At 33.3% G+C, this 14,958-nt stretch overlaps 1 protein-coding gene across 2 annotated transcripts; it reads left to right on the top strand.

Moving 5' to 3' along the window:
* The first annotated feature begins 2,546 nt into the window (after nucleotides 1-2,546).
* On the top strand, nucleotides 2,547-13,695 carry LOC140793593 (zinc transporter ZTP29). Of its 2 annotated transcripts, none has more exons than XM_073145153.1 (12): nucleotides 2,547-2,756; nucleotides 6,033-6,091; nucleotides 6,192-6,284; nucleotides 6,381-6,470; nucleotides 6,576-6,657; nucleotides 8,616-8,671; nucleotides 9,476-9,532; nucleotides 10,931-10,971; nucleotides 11,482-11,549; nucleotides 12,782-12,838; nucleotides 12,923-13,040; nucleotides 13,424-13,695. In XM_073145153.1, the coding sequence occupies exons 1-12, from the start codon at nucleotides 2,693-2,695 to the stop codon at nucleotides 13,467-13,469; spliced, it is 831 nt and encodes a 276-aa protein (XP_073001254.1). In that variant the 5' UTR covers nucleotides 2,547-2,692; the 3' UTR covers nucleotides 13,470-13,695. The 2 variants fall into 2 exon arrangements, with proteins under 2 accessions (XP_073001254.1, XP_073001253.1); XM_073145152.1 differs by having other exon boundaries at nucleotides 2,557-2,756; nucleotides 8,610-8,671.
* The last annotated feature ends 1,263 nt before the right edge of the window (nucleotides 13,696-14,958 follow it).

Raw genomic sequence — 14,958 nt, 5'->3', positions numbered from 1 at the left:
TCCCACTATGGTATACCACTTTTTATAATCCTAATTTAACGGCTATAATAGCTAGTTTTTATATCTCCTATCGATTCCAATACTATATTACGTAAAAAAATATATTAGCTAAAAAGATTAGATTAAATGCATATGCCTAACTTTCGAATTTTTTCCTTCTATTAAAATTTCTCTCTCTTAAGTATAATTATGATAGATATAATTTAACTTTGGAAGATATCACTTAATACTAGATAATTTAAATTTGATTCTTTACCTTTATACAGGATAGATTTTAATTTAAAATTAATTCTCTATCTCTATATGTTATCAAATTTTAGTTTAAATCAATTTTATACTAATGAGATATATATGTAAGTAATTAAAGAGATAAAATTTAGTTATACTTTCATCAAGTTAACTATTACTCTCAGTTAAGAGTATATATGTCTATTAGTAATAATAAATTATTAAGATAATATAATTCAAAAAAAAAAAGCACAATATATATATATATATATATATATATATATATATATATATATATATGAAGTTTAAACTAATATATATGTAAATAGAAAAAAACTGAGGGTCTATATGCAAAAAATAAAAATAAAAATAATTAATCACACGTTTGAACGGGTTACAAACTAATAGTTAGATCTCTCTTTAATTACTTTAGAAAGTATTATAATTGCTGCTAAAATTATTTTCTCTTTCAAAAATATTATTCTAATAGTTAAATCTAACTAATTAGGATTAAAATACAACTAAAATAATTAACAAACTATTTTGCCCATGTACATATTTTTTAAAATGATTTAAAAGCTACCAACTATTATTTTCCATACTATAGTACAATGAAATATATCTTCTTTTTGTATGACAAAAAATTGTTTATAAATTTAACATTCTAAACTTAAAAAGGAAATGCAATTTTTTTTAAAATTTAATAACAATCAATTAAGACTATTCTACTAAAACCTAATCACTATCAACAATTCTCAAAAATATAATGACAATTATGACATTTTAAAATTTTTCGGTAGCAACTATGTAAAAAAAAAAGTAATTTTCATTGCATAACTAAAGCACCAATGTAACAATATTTAATTATTATGTATATTATGAGTGTTATGTACTAATTTTGTTGTCCCTTATAAAATAATTGCTAACTAAAAACCAAAACTACTTTATTTTACTGTAATTAATTTATATTTGAACGAATATAATATTTATGATTATATATAAACCAGTTTATCCAGAAGAAGCTTAAGTTGATAGGCAACGAAGTCATACGAACTGATAGAAGACATTATGATACGAATGTTTGATAACTATTTCACTAAAATAGTTAAGCTGTTAAGTAAATACCAACAATATATATTATGACTTTAGACTATATAGTTGAAGCAGTCTTTATTTACAAGCAATATGGCTTGTTTGCCAATATAATAATAGAATAGAATTATCTCCTAGATTACTCCCTTGAAGGCAAATAATAATCCTAGTTGCCTATGAGAGTTTTTCTATAAACAATCTGATAACAAATATTCCACAAATATAAAAGTGTAATACACTAAAAATATGTATATTTGTTACATCCAAATAGTGATTATTATCTCCCATAGGGCTTTCAAGTTAATTAGGCAATAATTGGTTTAAGGCTAAGCTTCAAATTTGATTAACTAGCTTTATTTTTTAGCTTTAATTTATGTGCCTTGAACTAGACAAAAAAAAAAAATTATTATTACTTTTGATATGATGTGAAAAAATTAAAAAAAATATTAGTTTTGGAGGGAAATAAAATAAAAGTAATGAACCAAAATACCCTTTATAAAATTAAAATCAACTTGAATTTATCGAACAAAGGGTTATGAAACCAGCCAACTTTAGTAATATTGGTAAGTATTTTTTACGTCACCAAAGAGATTGTAAGTCTCCGGTACTAAATAATTATTGTGAAAAAAATTACTTAGTGATTTGATAACTTGACTAAAAGATTTGATTACACGTGATTGAGTCAATGCAGCGACTTAGAACGATGTCTTGGCGATGCTGCTTAGCGGAGCAATAGGTGAGCAATATACACAGTTTAATACCTCATTATTTAAGAAGAGTTAACTCATAATAAACAAGCTCTTATAAATGATTAAAAAAAAATTAGAAAAAAAAGGCCTCATAAGAATAACTCAGACACTCTATTAGCAATACAACTACTCCACCTCATAAGTAATTTAAGCTTTCGTTTCTCATGACATTCCCAAGTTGGTCGTGGAGTGGGTGATAAACTAATAAATTCTAATAATTTTTTTTATAAAAAAAAATTCCATCTTTTTTCATAATATTTTTATAGTAAATTAAAAAATATTAATATATTTTCTTTACCTTTATTTCTCTCCATGGAGAAGAGACAAAGGTAAAGAACATTCAAATGCTTCCAATAAAAGAGCAAGTCATCCCTAACGTAACCATCTCCAAAGATTAAAGAATATGATAGTAAATAAAAAATAATAATGGAAAAAAATAATACGAATAAGACTCTATTTATATAATACAACTCAAACACCCCTCTCTCCCTCACACACACTCTCTCTCTCGCTCTCTCTTTCTCTCTCCCCTACCTCCTCGAAAAGCTTCCATCTTTGGAAGCGGGAGTTGAAGGCCTCGCTCGCCCTCTCTTGTTGGTGCCCGAGAAGGAGAGGGATTTCCGATGGATTCGCAAGTCCTCGTCGCGCTCGCGCTCTCGCTGGTCGGTGGATTGAGCACGTCCATAGGTACTAATTCGATTTGAAAGTGAATAGAATTTGAATCGCGTTTTTCTTGGATTTTGGGATGTGTGTCTTTTGATATTGGGGGTGTTGGGATTGTCCTCGTGCTATGAGGAATTTTGCTAGACGGGCTTGATTGCAACATTTTGCCATCGCTGATGCGATGAGAAAGTTGTTATCTTTTGGTGGGGATTTTATTTTTATTTTTGTAAGTTTATCTTGGAATATTTATTTGGGTACTGCTTCATTGGGCTCGTGGATGTTTTGGATTCTTTCCGGATAAGTATCTGATGCGAGCCAGTTGTTCTGTTTCTAGTTGAGTTTATGAATATGTGAGGAAAGAGGGGGAGACAGTAGCATGAATGCTTAGAGAACAATCAGTACGATGCACTTTATTTTCTTTTTAATTATGAGTTCAATTGTTCTTGGGGGACATAAGATTTTCTGGTGTCGAATAACATAGATAGTTAGGCCATGTTTGTTTGGTTGCACCATAAGAAATTCACAAATAACGGACCAAGAGAAGTCGTGTGTAAAGTGTGATACTTATCATCTATCCTCAATGTGCTTTCAGTTTGGTGGGGTATGATACGCCAAAATAAAGAAAGTGGAAAAGGTTGATTTTTTTCCCTTTCCAGAATTGTTCTTGTACAGTGATGATGAGGGAAACTGTGTTTTTCCCTTATCATGACTAGTTGAGGTCAAAGCTATCCTTTTCCATTTTCATGGCTAATTATTACTTATTATACCTCTTTATCCCTTATCAGGGCCTTTGGATGTCCAGCCAGAGAGAGTGGTTAATGGCGCTTGATTGCTATTCAGGAATAATGGACCCCTTATTTATAGATAAGGGGGAATGGGGCCTAAGATTATTCATGATAGGATGAGCAGATGTAATGAACTGTTCATCTTCAGTGGGAAGTGCCATAAGAGTATAATGTGGATTGCAAAAGCCTTCCGTTCAAGCAAAGAGTAATAATAAACCTCTGTAGAGGATCATATATCCTATAATTAATTCTCTTAATCTTTTAATGTTTTTGATAGCCAGAGTGAGCTTACTCTTAATAGTCAGCAATATTTTAAAAGGTATGCACAGTATGTGGGCAGTTAAGAGAGTTCATAGAGTCTACGTAGTATCCAGATGTGCATGTAGGTGCATAAGTGTTCGATGTTTAATAGTCCATTGATAAATATATGCAAAGCATGATTTGGAAAAAAAAAGGAAAATCTTCATGAAATGACTTACTGTGTATGGCTAGAAAAAAAAAGAAAAAGGACATTAGGTCTCCGATAGGTCATCTGAAATTCTATGCAGGTTATCCCTTTTTGGGATGAGATATGGGCCACAAATGCATATGCCATCACTGGCTGCCTATGCGGGTGTTGACGACAATTTGGAACACTGATAATCTGATATACTTTCCTGTGACCATTTTTATTTGATGAAGGTTTTCTCTACAACTGCTCAATACTGTAAAACCTTGTGTGAGTTATGACCATAATTGTTACAAGGAGTGAGATCAGATTGTTTGGAACATAATTCAATGTTTTGGTTTTGGCTCGGTTAAAAAACGAAATGTTTTTGTCAGTTTCAGTCGGTTCTAGTTCTAATCTTGTTGTATCTGTTTTATTCTTCTTTTGATAAATAGTCTTCTTTATCTTATTTTTCAAGCTATCACACAAAATCTAATAGCATTTAAAGTTTTAAACAATGAGGTTGATATTCAATCAGGTACAAGTTAGATTTAAGTCAAATCCAGCTTTGAATTTAAAGCATACATTAAAAAATTGTTATTACGGTTGTTTTGGTTGGATGCTAGTTTTGGGGACCAATTTTGGATAAGATAGGATTGAAAAGCGAAATGTTTTAGCGAAATGTTTCGGTTTCAGACAAAACTTCAAACCATAGGCTGAACCATCTTCTGATTTATTTTAAACTCCATTATTTCTCTTAATGTTGTAAAAAGAAGCAGTTGTATTGTGCAAATTAGATGCTAAAGTTCATCTCCAGTTGATTAATCATGGAGGACCAAATTTTTAGAGCTTTTGGAATTAGAAGTCTGAATTTCATGTCTTAGGCTTCTTTATGAGTTTATTCTAGCAATAATCAGATTATTAATTGCCTTTTCTATTGTTTCTTTGAATGTGCTTGTGGAGGCGTTACATTGTGTCATTGACGCTTGCCTCCTTGCACCTAAGCAGTCATGAATTCTGGCCGCGTAAATAATCTTTCATCTAATAGTATAAGGGCCCATACATCTTCCCCTCCTAGACTTGTAATGCATTAGTGAGAGCCTCAAGCATTGGAATGTCTGTTGCAGTTGTTTTGTTTCTACTAGTAGTGATGTTGAAAGATTTTTGTTTGATGTCACAATAGTTGACCTGTGCAAGGTTTAAGGTGCCAATGCTTAGGCCTCTTTTGATGCATATGTTTCTTATTAAATACTAACTTTGATTGAACTTTGTGGTGTCTGGATGGCCAAACTAAATTTACTCTTGAAACATTTAATCTAGATAGCTCTTTGTTTGCTTTTATATGAGATAAACCTATCTTTGGCATCTTATGATGAACTTTTTCACCATAGCGTGTGAATTCTTCCAGGCCAATTGATGTAAAAAAGAACAGTTTGAGAATTTTAATTACTGGGTTATGGTTTAAATATGTTCAAATTCTCTATTTCTCTTAATATGTTCTTCTCATGTAATTATTTTTAAAAGAAGAATAGGAATGTCAATTAACTAGAAGACTTTATTTCTTCTGGAGGAAATAGAAGTTTTCATTTAGATGTTTAAAAAAAGTAAATGACATTTCAAAATGTTTTAAACCTGAAACATAACTTAAAATGCCGTGCTCTTCCAAAGAAGATTCTCAAATTTGTCTAGTTTCTATTCTATTAAAATTGGAACTTTGCATTTGGAGCAGGAAGGAACATGCTACCTTTTCACCTCATGTACAACTAGCCTAAATTTGTCTAGTTTGCTTATGTTAGAGTAGTACAAACACACACTCGGAATGACTTTTGTGTTGGGGGTTTCATTGTCTTCCGGAGCCTTGTCTTAGAAAATGGAGTTGGATGCAAACTGAAAGTAGGTTTCAGATAAATGATATATTTACATGACTGGAGTTGTAAGTGCTTCTGTCATGACTATTCACTTTCTTTTATAGGAAGTAATCTATACACAGAATATCTTGAGAATATCCACTGTGTACTATTTTATTCTTGGTAGATAATGTCAAATGACTATCTCCATATCTTAGTGACTTTCTGGTTCTCTGAGCAGGTGCATTGCTTGTGATTCTAAATCATTCTCCTAGCCTCAAGATGCTTGGGCTTCTGCAGGTGATCTCCTTGTGTCTCTCTTCTTTATTGGATTTCCTTACTACTTATGGTTTTTTTCTTACAGCAGGGACTCTGTAATAGATTCTAATTCATTTGTCAGGGTTTTGCTGCTGGACTTATGTTGAGCATATCTTTTCTAGACTTGGCACATAATGCTCTGAACTCTATTGGTTTCTTAAAAGGAAATCTCTGGGTGAGACCTGCTCTACTTACTGGGATATGATTGCCACTTCTTTTTTGTTGCTTTTTCTTGAGTTTGACCTATTTAAGAAAAGTTATCTGGTTGCAGTTCTTTGCAGGAGTTCTTTTCTTTGCTTTTGTTATCAATTTTATTCCAGAACCAGCTATTGTTCCAAGAACAGATGCAAACAAAAAAGAGGTCTGCATTACATTTGTTGCCCATGAGTCATTAGCTAGTCATTTTTCTTCCTACAAAAGTAGAAAAGTCACTTTGATTTTTTTATCTTTGGTTCGAGACAAGCAGAATGATGATGATGGATCAGGTAAAGACATGATGAGGAAACATCGCCGGCAGGTTTTCTTCAGTGGGATAGTCACTGCTGTAGGTAAGCATGTTCCTAAAATTCCTTGTTTACTTGCTAACAATGAATTATAGAAGATTATTTATGTCATATACCAGTTAACGAGAAGAATTTTATTTATTTGTTAAAGAAATTAGTATGATGTTAGGAGAATAAAATTAACGAGAATTCATGACTTTCTTTGTTGCTAGCTTCACTTTCAAATAATTTGTGATTTTGTTGAACTTTGCAACCAAGGTTTTAAAACTTGGTATCGGGATTGGTATGAGCTGTCCGAAAATATGTATCGGCCGCTTGTATCGTATTGGACTATTTTTTACTTAAATATTATTTACAAATATAGAAAATTTTCTAAAAATTTAGAAAAAACGATAAGAAATAAGAAAAGAAAATTATTCATGTATGTTTTCTAAAAATTTATTTATCTCTTTTCTTCTCTTCCCTTTTTTTTTTCTCTCTCTCAATCTCTCTTTTTCTCTCTCAATTTCTCTTTTTCCCTCTTCCTTTTACTGTCGTAGCCCAACTAGCAAGCATGATTTTTTATTTTTTTTCTCCATTTCTTCTCTTTCCCTTCTCTCTCTCTCTTCTTCCCTCTCCACCAGCCCAACTCCTAAACATGATTTTTTCCTCCATTTCTTCTCTCTCCCCCTTCTCTTCCCCTATCCTTTTCTCTCTCTTCCAAACTCTTCTTCCCTCTCCCTCTTATCCGTCGCCAAGCATAGTTTTTTATTTTTTATTTTTTATTTTTTCTCCACGTCTCTCTCCCTTCTCTTTCCCTCTCTCTTTCTTCTGCCCTCTCCCTCATATTGTCGCAACCCACAAACTCTCTTTCTCCCGTTAGTTTTCTCTCTTTTCCTCTCTCTCTTCCTCTTTTTTTCTCTCTCTTTCTCTCTTACCTGTACCGTCTCGGGCGGGATCGACCGATCCCAACCCGAAATAGATCGATCTACCGATACTCGGCTAGTTTCGGCCCGGGATGGGGATCAGCCAAAATTAGAATCCATTTTTTTACTGTAATTATTCTTTATCGTCCAAGCCTTATCCCAATAGTATTGTGCCAGCCCCAAGCCTTGTTGGCTAGAAGAGTTTAACAACTCTAAATAAGCTTATGCTACAGTAAAAAATGCAGCAACTCCTTTTAAATTAGTAAGCGTCTAGAAGATAGGAAGAATTGCCCAAGCACTAAAGCGGATGTGGAAGCCAGAAGCTTATTGAGAGAAACAACCTGAGCAATTAGAACTAAGACTGTACCCTGTACTTTTATGGAAATCTTTTTTCTCATCTCAATTTGGATCACTAGATGATCAATTGACAGTTGAGTATAAGCCACAGTTTCCTACTTCCATGTGTGGATCTTTCATGGATTTTTGCAAAATTGCGCATGCATAATCTTAAGTCTTAACCCACTTAGGTTGATATTCATGCTGAAAAATGCTGTAATTGTAGTATTATACATGTAAATTGATAAATTAAATGTATTTATGATGCAAAATCATGTTATCAAATGTTAATAATCGAACTAAAATTGATTAGAAGGTTTTCTAGATTCAATGATGATCAGTGTGCTCCTTTTAGAGGTGCTCATGACTAGCACATCAATTGTCGATCGTTTTTAACTGAATTGTCTGTTAAGGATTGGATTCTCTTATGGTTGTTCATCTCTATGAGGTGACAGCTGTGTCAGGTTCCCTGGGTACCCCATGCTAGTACCAGTCTTGACCAGCATGACAAATAATTGCCTAGGTTTGAACTTTTGATTTTTGTGCCCTTCGTTAGGGAGTCATAAATTTTAAAATTTTAGACCATTATAGAAGGACCAAAATTTACGTTCTCCTTCATATTTTAATGTAATGCAATACACTCTTCATATGCTAAGCAATTTTTGATAGTTTGTGCATGTAAATCATTAAATATACTGCTGTTTTATTTACTGGATGCTTTTGATTTCATCTAATGATATTTGTAATTATTGCAAGTTGCAGGAATTAGTTTGCACAACTTTCCTGAGGGAATGGCAGTATTTCTTGGATCAATGAAGGTATGTATTGTAAAGGGATGAATGCACACTGCAATGCTGCATCAGTGTGATCTGGACCAGGAAATAGTTAGTGCTGGAATTCTCCGTCAGTTGAACTTGCTTTTTTCTCATAAGTGCCTTTTGATGATCTTGTCATGTTTTGAGTGGTTAGAGACAAATATTTTATAATTGACAAGTGCTAGGTTGCAGAAGTATGCCAAATTATCATGCTGCACGGATTGTTAAGCTATTTCCATGTTTCTCCCATCACAGTTCATATTGCTAAAATTTCATCTTACTAGAATGGTAGAATTATTAGATTATGGCTGAAAGTCTCAAATATAATCTCAATGGTCATCCGTGTTATGCATCAATATGAGGAAGCTTCATACCACCTGTCTCATGCCTCCTGATAGTCATATTTATTGTCGTCAGTTTTAAACCATTACCCTGAAGTATCTAGTCTTTTGCATATATGCACTATTTAGTTGTAGTGGTAGCCTTTTGCATATATGCACTATTTAGTTACAGCTATTTCTTACTTATTCTGTTAGTAGAGCAAAACACCATGCAAATAGTTGTCTGATGCTCCTCTACTTTCATGGCCTAGTTTCTATCAAATGGGGCATTTTGTTTTTAGGGCATTCATGCATATAAGGTCGTATAAGTCATATTTTTGCACGAACAGCAGCCACATGTTCCATTTATTTTACATTAAAACGTTATAGATTTATAATCTCTTTTATCTCAGAATTTATAATAATTTTGCTAATTGCTTATAATGGATTCAGTGTAGCTTACTACTCTTTTCTTTAAAACTTTTAGGGACTTCGTGTGGGCCTGAACTTGGCTCTTGCTATTGCTCTGCACAATATCCCGGAGGTAACGTTCAGTTGGTAATTCTTACACATTTTCCAAATAGTTTGGTTGACATACCATCCTGCAAAGAGAGTGGTCAAGGTTGAATCTGGAGTTTCTATGTGTTCTATTTGAGTTAGTTTTGTCAACAAATTGCTTTGAAGAAGATGTGGAGAATGCCTATGCCTTGGTGGTTCAGTTATCTTGTTTTCTTTGCCTTTGCACTAAATGAACCGCTTATTAGAGTATACCTACTTAAGAGCAGCTTATATTGTTTTATCTTGAAAATTCTTGTTTTAAACACATTTTATGCTTCCAAGCATAATGAGTATACCAACTTATGAATTATGATGGACTATAGTTATGATTTAGGGATGAGAAAATCATAAGATGAAATATAAGTAAAAAGAAAAGTTAGAATGGAGAAGTAAAAAGGTTGTGAGGGCAAAGATAAGTAAGGTCATCCAGTAAAACCTTTAACAGTGATGAAGAACTCATCTTTGGTAAGCTTTTTTCATTATACTGACATTGGAAGTGGGCCTCAACATCACATTGATAACGATGCACTGTAATCACTAGATAAGCTCACCTAATGAACTTTGGCTTCTTTTATTACCTCATATAGATGTCAGATATTGGTCTTGCTAGTGATTGTAAGGCAAGATATTTTATGTGCATGAACTTGTTTATCCAGACGGATTCTTCTTTCAAATATTATAGCATTATTTTTGGCAATTTGGCTTCCATGAGGAGTTAATTCTCATTGCATTTATTATCTCTGAGTATTAGATTTACTTGATAATATTTAATGGAAAATTTTATCATCCTCTCTGTGAATTATTTTTGGCAAATTCTCCTGTTTGAAATAATTGCTTTCATTTTCATACCTTTCAAATAATTTGATTGAACTCTAAATGTATAATGTACATATTAATCCCAAGTTGGAAGTAGAGACCTCTAGGGTCTAGGCATACTATCTAGTACCAACAATTAGACATCTGGCATAGTTCTCAGGAAGATACTTCTTTCTTACTTATGTTTTTCTGAAGTTGGTGTTGCTCTTGGGAAATCCCATTTATTTTTTATCTCTTCCAAAAGAGAAAATATTTTCTTTAGAGATGACTTGTTAACTAACTTCTGATGGTAAATTTTTCTCTCTGGAAGCTTAATGGTTTCATTTGATACATAGTAAAACTTACCATCTGAAAAGTGGTCCACTTTTTTCTCTCAAGTATGATCAAAATTTAACCTGTCTTTGTCAGTTTATTATAAGTAACCATATGCATGTTGGAGTTCTCTTATGTTAACACTTACAATTAGCTGGGAGTTGGAAGAAAACATTTCTTCTACCATCATAATCTCTTAAATTTGAGATTCACTTTATAGAAATAATTTGATATTTACTTGGTTTCTTCTTACCAGGGCATTGCTGTAGCTCTTCCAGTCTATTTTGCCACTGACAGGTACTGATCTTCCTGCATCATGTAGATGTCTATCAACTGTCAGTTCAAAAGATAGAGGTAGTTGGTGATATAGTATTTGTTTCATCTGGTTGTCTTTTCTACTATAGTAATATCCTATTTGCTCAAAAAAAAAAAACAAAGAAGAAGAAGAAGAAATTGCTAACTACATCTGGGGAGGTGGATATTATTTGGTCCTAAGAAAGGAGCCAAAGCAAGCTGTGTCTACTGAGTTGATAGATGAACAAACTATGCACACCTTATTGCACCGCCTTTATATAGTATTTGTTTCATCTGGTTGTCTTTTTTACTATAGTAATATTCTATTTGCTCCAACAAAAAAAAAATGCTAACTACAGCTGGGGAGATAGATATTATTTGGTCCTAAGCCAAAGCAAGCTGTGTCTACTGAGTTGATAGATGAACAAACTATGGACACCTTATTGCACCGCCTTTATATGTGAAAACTCATCTGATACATACTCCAATTTTTTTTCTTTCTGAATAGCACAGCAAATGGCAGGCATTCAAACTGGCAACACTTTCTGGTTTCGCTGAGCCACTAGGAGTGATTGTTGTAGGTTGGTGGATTGATAATTTTGCTTTTGGCGCTTTTATGTGATTTTTGTCTTGTAGTGGAAACATAAAACAATAATGTATTCTTGCTCTTGTTAGTTGCCATATCTGGGCTCAGCAAAATATCTACTTTTCTCACAGAAATGAGATGTCTCATCTCTTTATGCCTTCTTTATATGAGTGCTATATGACATCTCACATAGCAAACAGTTATGCCAGTTAGTGTTGCCATGTTTGATTGAGATTAGATATTCGAGGATGCACCTTATCCACTATCTTTTATTATTTTAGCCTACTCCCTACTCCATTTAATATTTGAAATTAGATTTGTTATGATGTACAGCCATTTATTTTGCTAGTCATGCACTTCCCTTTTGAACACTGGATACTTCATAGATGGTCAAAAAGAGCGTCATAGGGCTATCACATGGATTAGATTCACTTAAATACTGCCAGGTAATGACATACTACTATGGTAGGATGAATGCTATTTGGCTTGGAAGGATAAGGTGAAGTATAAGTGCATCAAAATACACATCGGAGATTGATCTTCTATTTGCAAAGTAATATGGAAGGGTTCTGATAGTATGGGGAGTTTATTTCTAACATCAAATATACATGCCCTCGTATATGAACGGAGTTTGCAGGAAGCTCTCTAAGTACTTTACAAAGGCTTCCATTGGTATATGATGCCATGTCTCTATGGTTCTTTTAGAAGAATCTGCAAAAACCAAATTTAACAACATTCTGAAAGTAGCTGCTTATTCTCACAAAGTTGTCCACAACTTGGTGAGTGCTAATTCCTCAGACATTGTTTACTGGATAAACTTCATAATTCCGGCAGCTTTTATCAGGAGCTATCACACCACCTGCAATTGTATGCAATCCTTATCAAATTCAGTGGGATCTACTAATCATATTAAAATATTAAATGACTTTCACTTGTAGAACTGCATAACCAATGCAACCTATTTGAGGAACAGGATTTTTGTCCTTCCAGTGACATATCTTCTCTGCACAATGTGTATCATCAGTACATAGCACCTAAGTTTGTCTTGCATATATCTATTCAATAGAATGGATCCTTTATCTGTTGTTAACTTGCATGTGAATTTGGATATAAAACTTGGTACTTGAAAGCTTCAGAACATGTTCTTGAGAATTTGCTTTACTTTGGTTTAGATTTTCTTTTTCCCAATCTACTTACATAAGCTTTCTAACTGGTGTTCTGTTGCAGGCTATTTGTTTCCAAGCAGTCTGAATCCTGAAATCCTTGAAGGCTTACTTGGATCAGGTTCATTGTATTTTGTAATTGCATTACTTTATTCTAATCAAGTAATTTGATACCTTTGGCGCTTACTTTTACTTTTCCATGCAGTTGGAGGAGTGATGGCTTTTCTCACTCTGCATGAAATGTTGCCTCTAGCATTTGACTATGCTGGTCAGAAACAAGCTGTCAAAGCTGTATTTGTTGGCATGGCTTTCATGTCTGCAAGGTCCGTTACACAGTAACATTAGCAGTAAATTTTTTCTGGTTCAAAGCTGTGGTTCCCCATCTGCTTCATAGGCTTCTCATGCACACATTCTGATTATGTTTAACATAGCTTGCCAATTACAAAACTTTGAGATGGACACTTCATTGAACTGAACAATAAGGATCACTAATCCTTAGATTATGATCAGCTTTCTATGACCTTGACACAATGATATGAACATAAGATGTATCATTTTAGATGCTAGGGCACTCGACCTGATTTGGATTTCACAGAAACACTTAATGATCTCTATGCATTAATATTATATCACTCAATACTAGATCCACTTTTAGTTTTTTTAGCTTTCATTTTAATTATATCTTATCAATGTGTTGCATTGGCAGCTTATATTTCCTAGAAGTCAGCCTACCGAAGGAGATGAGCTTGTAAAATTGGGACAGTTTCTGACCAATATATCAATGCAGTTCGCTTGCTTTGTACATTCCAAAAGGTGGTGAGGTTATTTGTCTATCTTGGTCTCTCATTACATATCATGCAACACTATCCCAACAAGGAAGAGAAGGAAATCATGTATATTTGATGTTCTTATCATAAGATGTATCAGCATGAATTGTACCTCATCCCCAATGAAAGTTCTATATACCCTCATTCTTCACATGATATGCTCTTTTATTTTAGTGATTTTGCTCAGACTTGTTATGATTTACTATGTTACAAGGGTTACTTTTACTGCAATTAAACTTCAACTTACAATTAATTTGAAGAGGTGGCTGTTCATCCTCATGTAAACCACAATGATTTAGTTCCTATAGGTTTCAGATACTTTGGCATCTAGCATAGATTGATTATCTACTAGGTGCCCCCTTTTTCTTCCAAGAGAAATAGTAGAATGCAGTTATCAATTGAGAAAATCCATTGATTTGAAGGGAGAGTGACCTCTGAAGCTTGTTCACAAATTTGGACTACTTTGAAGCAGCACATTTCTCTAATAGTTTTTTACAATCTTGGAATTTTCTTGCATACATAGTTGAATAGTGGAGTCTTATATCATCTATGTATGTGCATATATACCAATGTATAAAAATGATTGTTAAATTGATCAAACCCCCTATTGATCACGTAAAATGGACTATCATATGATGTGATATTTGTAAGAGAAGAAGCATATCATAAAAATAATTAGTTTTTCTTGACAAGCAGGCTTTCATTGAAACTTAAAACCACGCAATATCCCAAACACAATAGATAAAAACCTGTCACAGTATATGGACCATAGTCCTACTACAACGACCAAAACAAAATCACGTAAGATCCACAATTATAACAGATTACAAGAACATCACAGAAATAATTAGTATCACTAAAGAAAGTGGAAGTGTCTATTTTATATCTATGTTAAATGTTTCTGTTAACTAGTTTGCCGTTTTTCTTGTTAACTAACAACTGCAGGGTGATCTTATTTACTGCTTTGAGCTTTGTTTTGTTTAAATTTATACGGCAATCTAGGGATGCTTATGAATATGCCATTCTTAGTGTTGCCATGAACTTGAAGATTGGAATGCCATCATGATCATGAGATGTAAGAGAAGGCAGTATGCCGCACACACTTATTCCATGTGGTGGATTAGCATAATTCCATGCTTATGAATATTTCACTATTCTTCTTCTTCTTCTTCTTCTTGAGAAATCTTAGGTAAAATCGTCGGGGAAGATTCGTGTAAACCCTAATAAATACCGGTATAAAACTTAGCAATCCTCCTCGCCATGTTGTAGTTACTTCTTCTCTTCTCCTTGTTCCTTCCCTGTTGAAGTCGCCCTGCGGATTCAGGTCATAGGAGCATCGCTGAAGCAATTAGAAGCCATAAATTACCATACTCTTTATGCTTGGTATTATTTATTTATTTATTATTAATTGTTA

Source organism: Typha latifolia, chromosome 8, assembly GCF_019914945.1.
Source record: "Typha latifolia isolate L0001 chromosome 8, TyphaL0001v2, whole genome shotgun sequence".
Taxonomy (NCBI): domain Eukaryota; kingdom Viridiplantae; phylum Streptophyta; class Magnoliopsida; order Poales; family Typhaceae; genus Typha; species Typha latifolia.
Note: the sequence above shows the minus strand (reverse complement) of the source record. Positions and strands in the feature narration are given on the sequence as shown.

Coding starts and splice junctions, on each gene's coding strand:
- LOC140793593 (XM_073145152.1), top strand. CDS start 2,693: ATGGATTCGCAAGTCCTCGTCGCGCTCGCGCTCTCGCTGGTCGGTGGA. Junction 6,658..8,609: donor TGGGATAGTCACTGCTGTAG/GTAAGCATGTTC, acceptor AATTATTGCAAG/TTGCAGGAATTAGTTTGCAC. Junction 11,550..12,781: donor ACTAGGAGTGATTGTTGTAG/GTTGGTGGATTG, acceptor GTTCTGTTGCAG/GCTATTTGTTTCCAAGCAGT.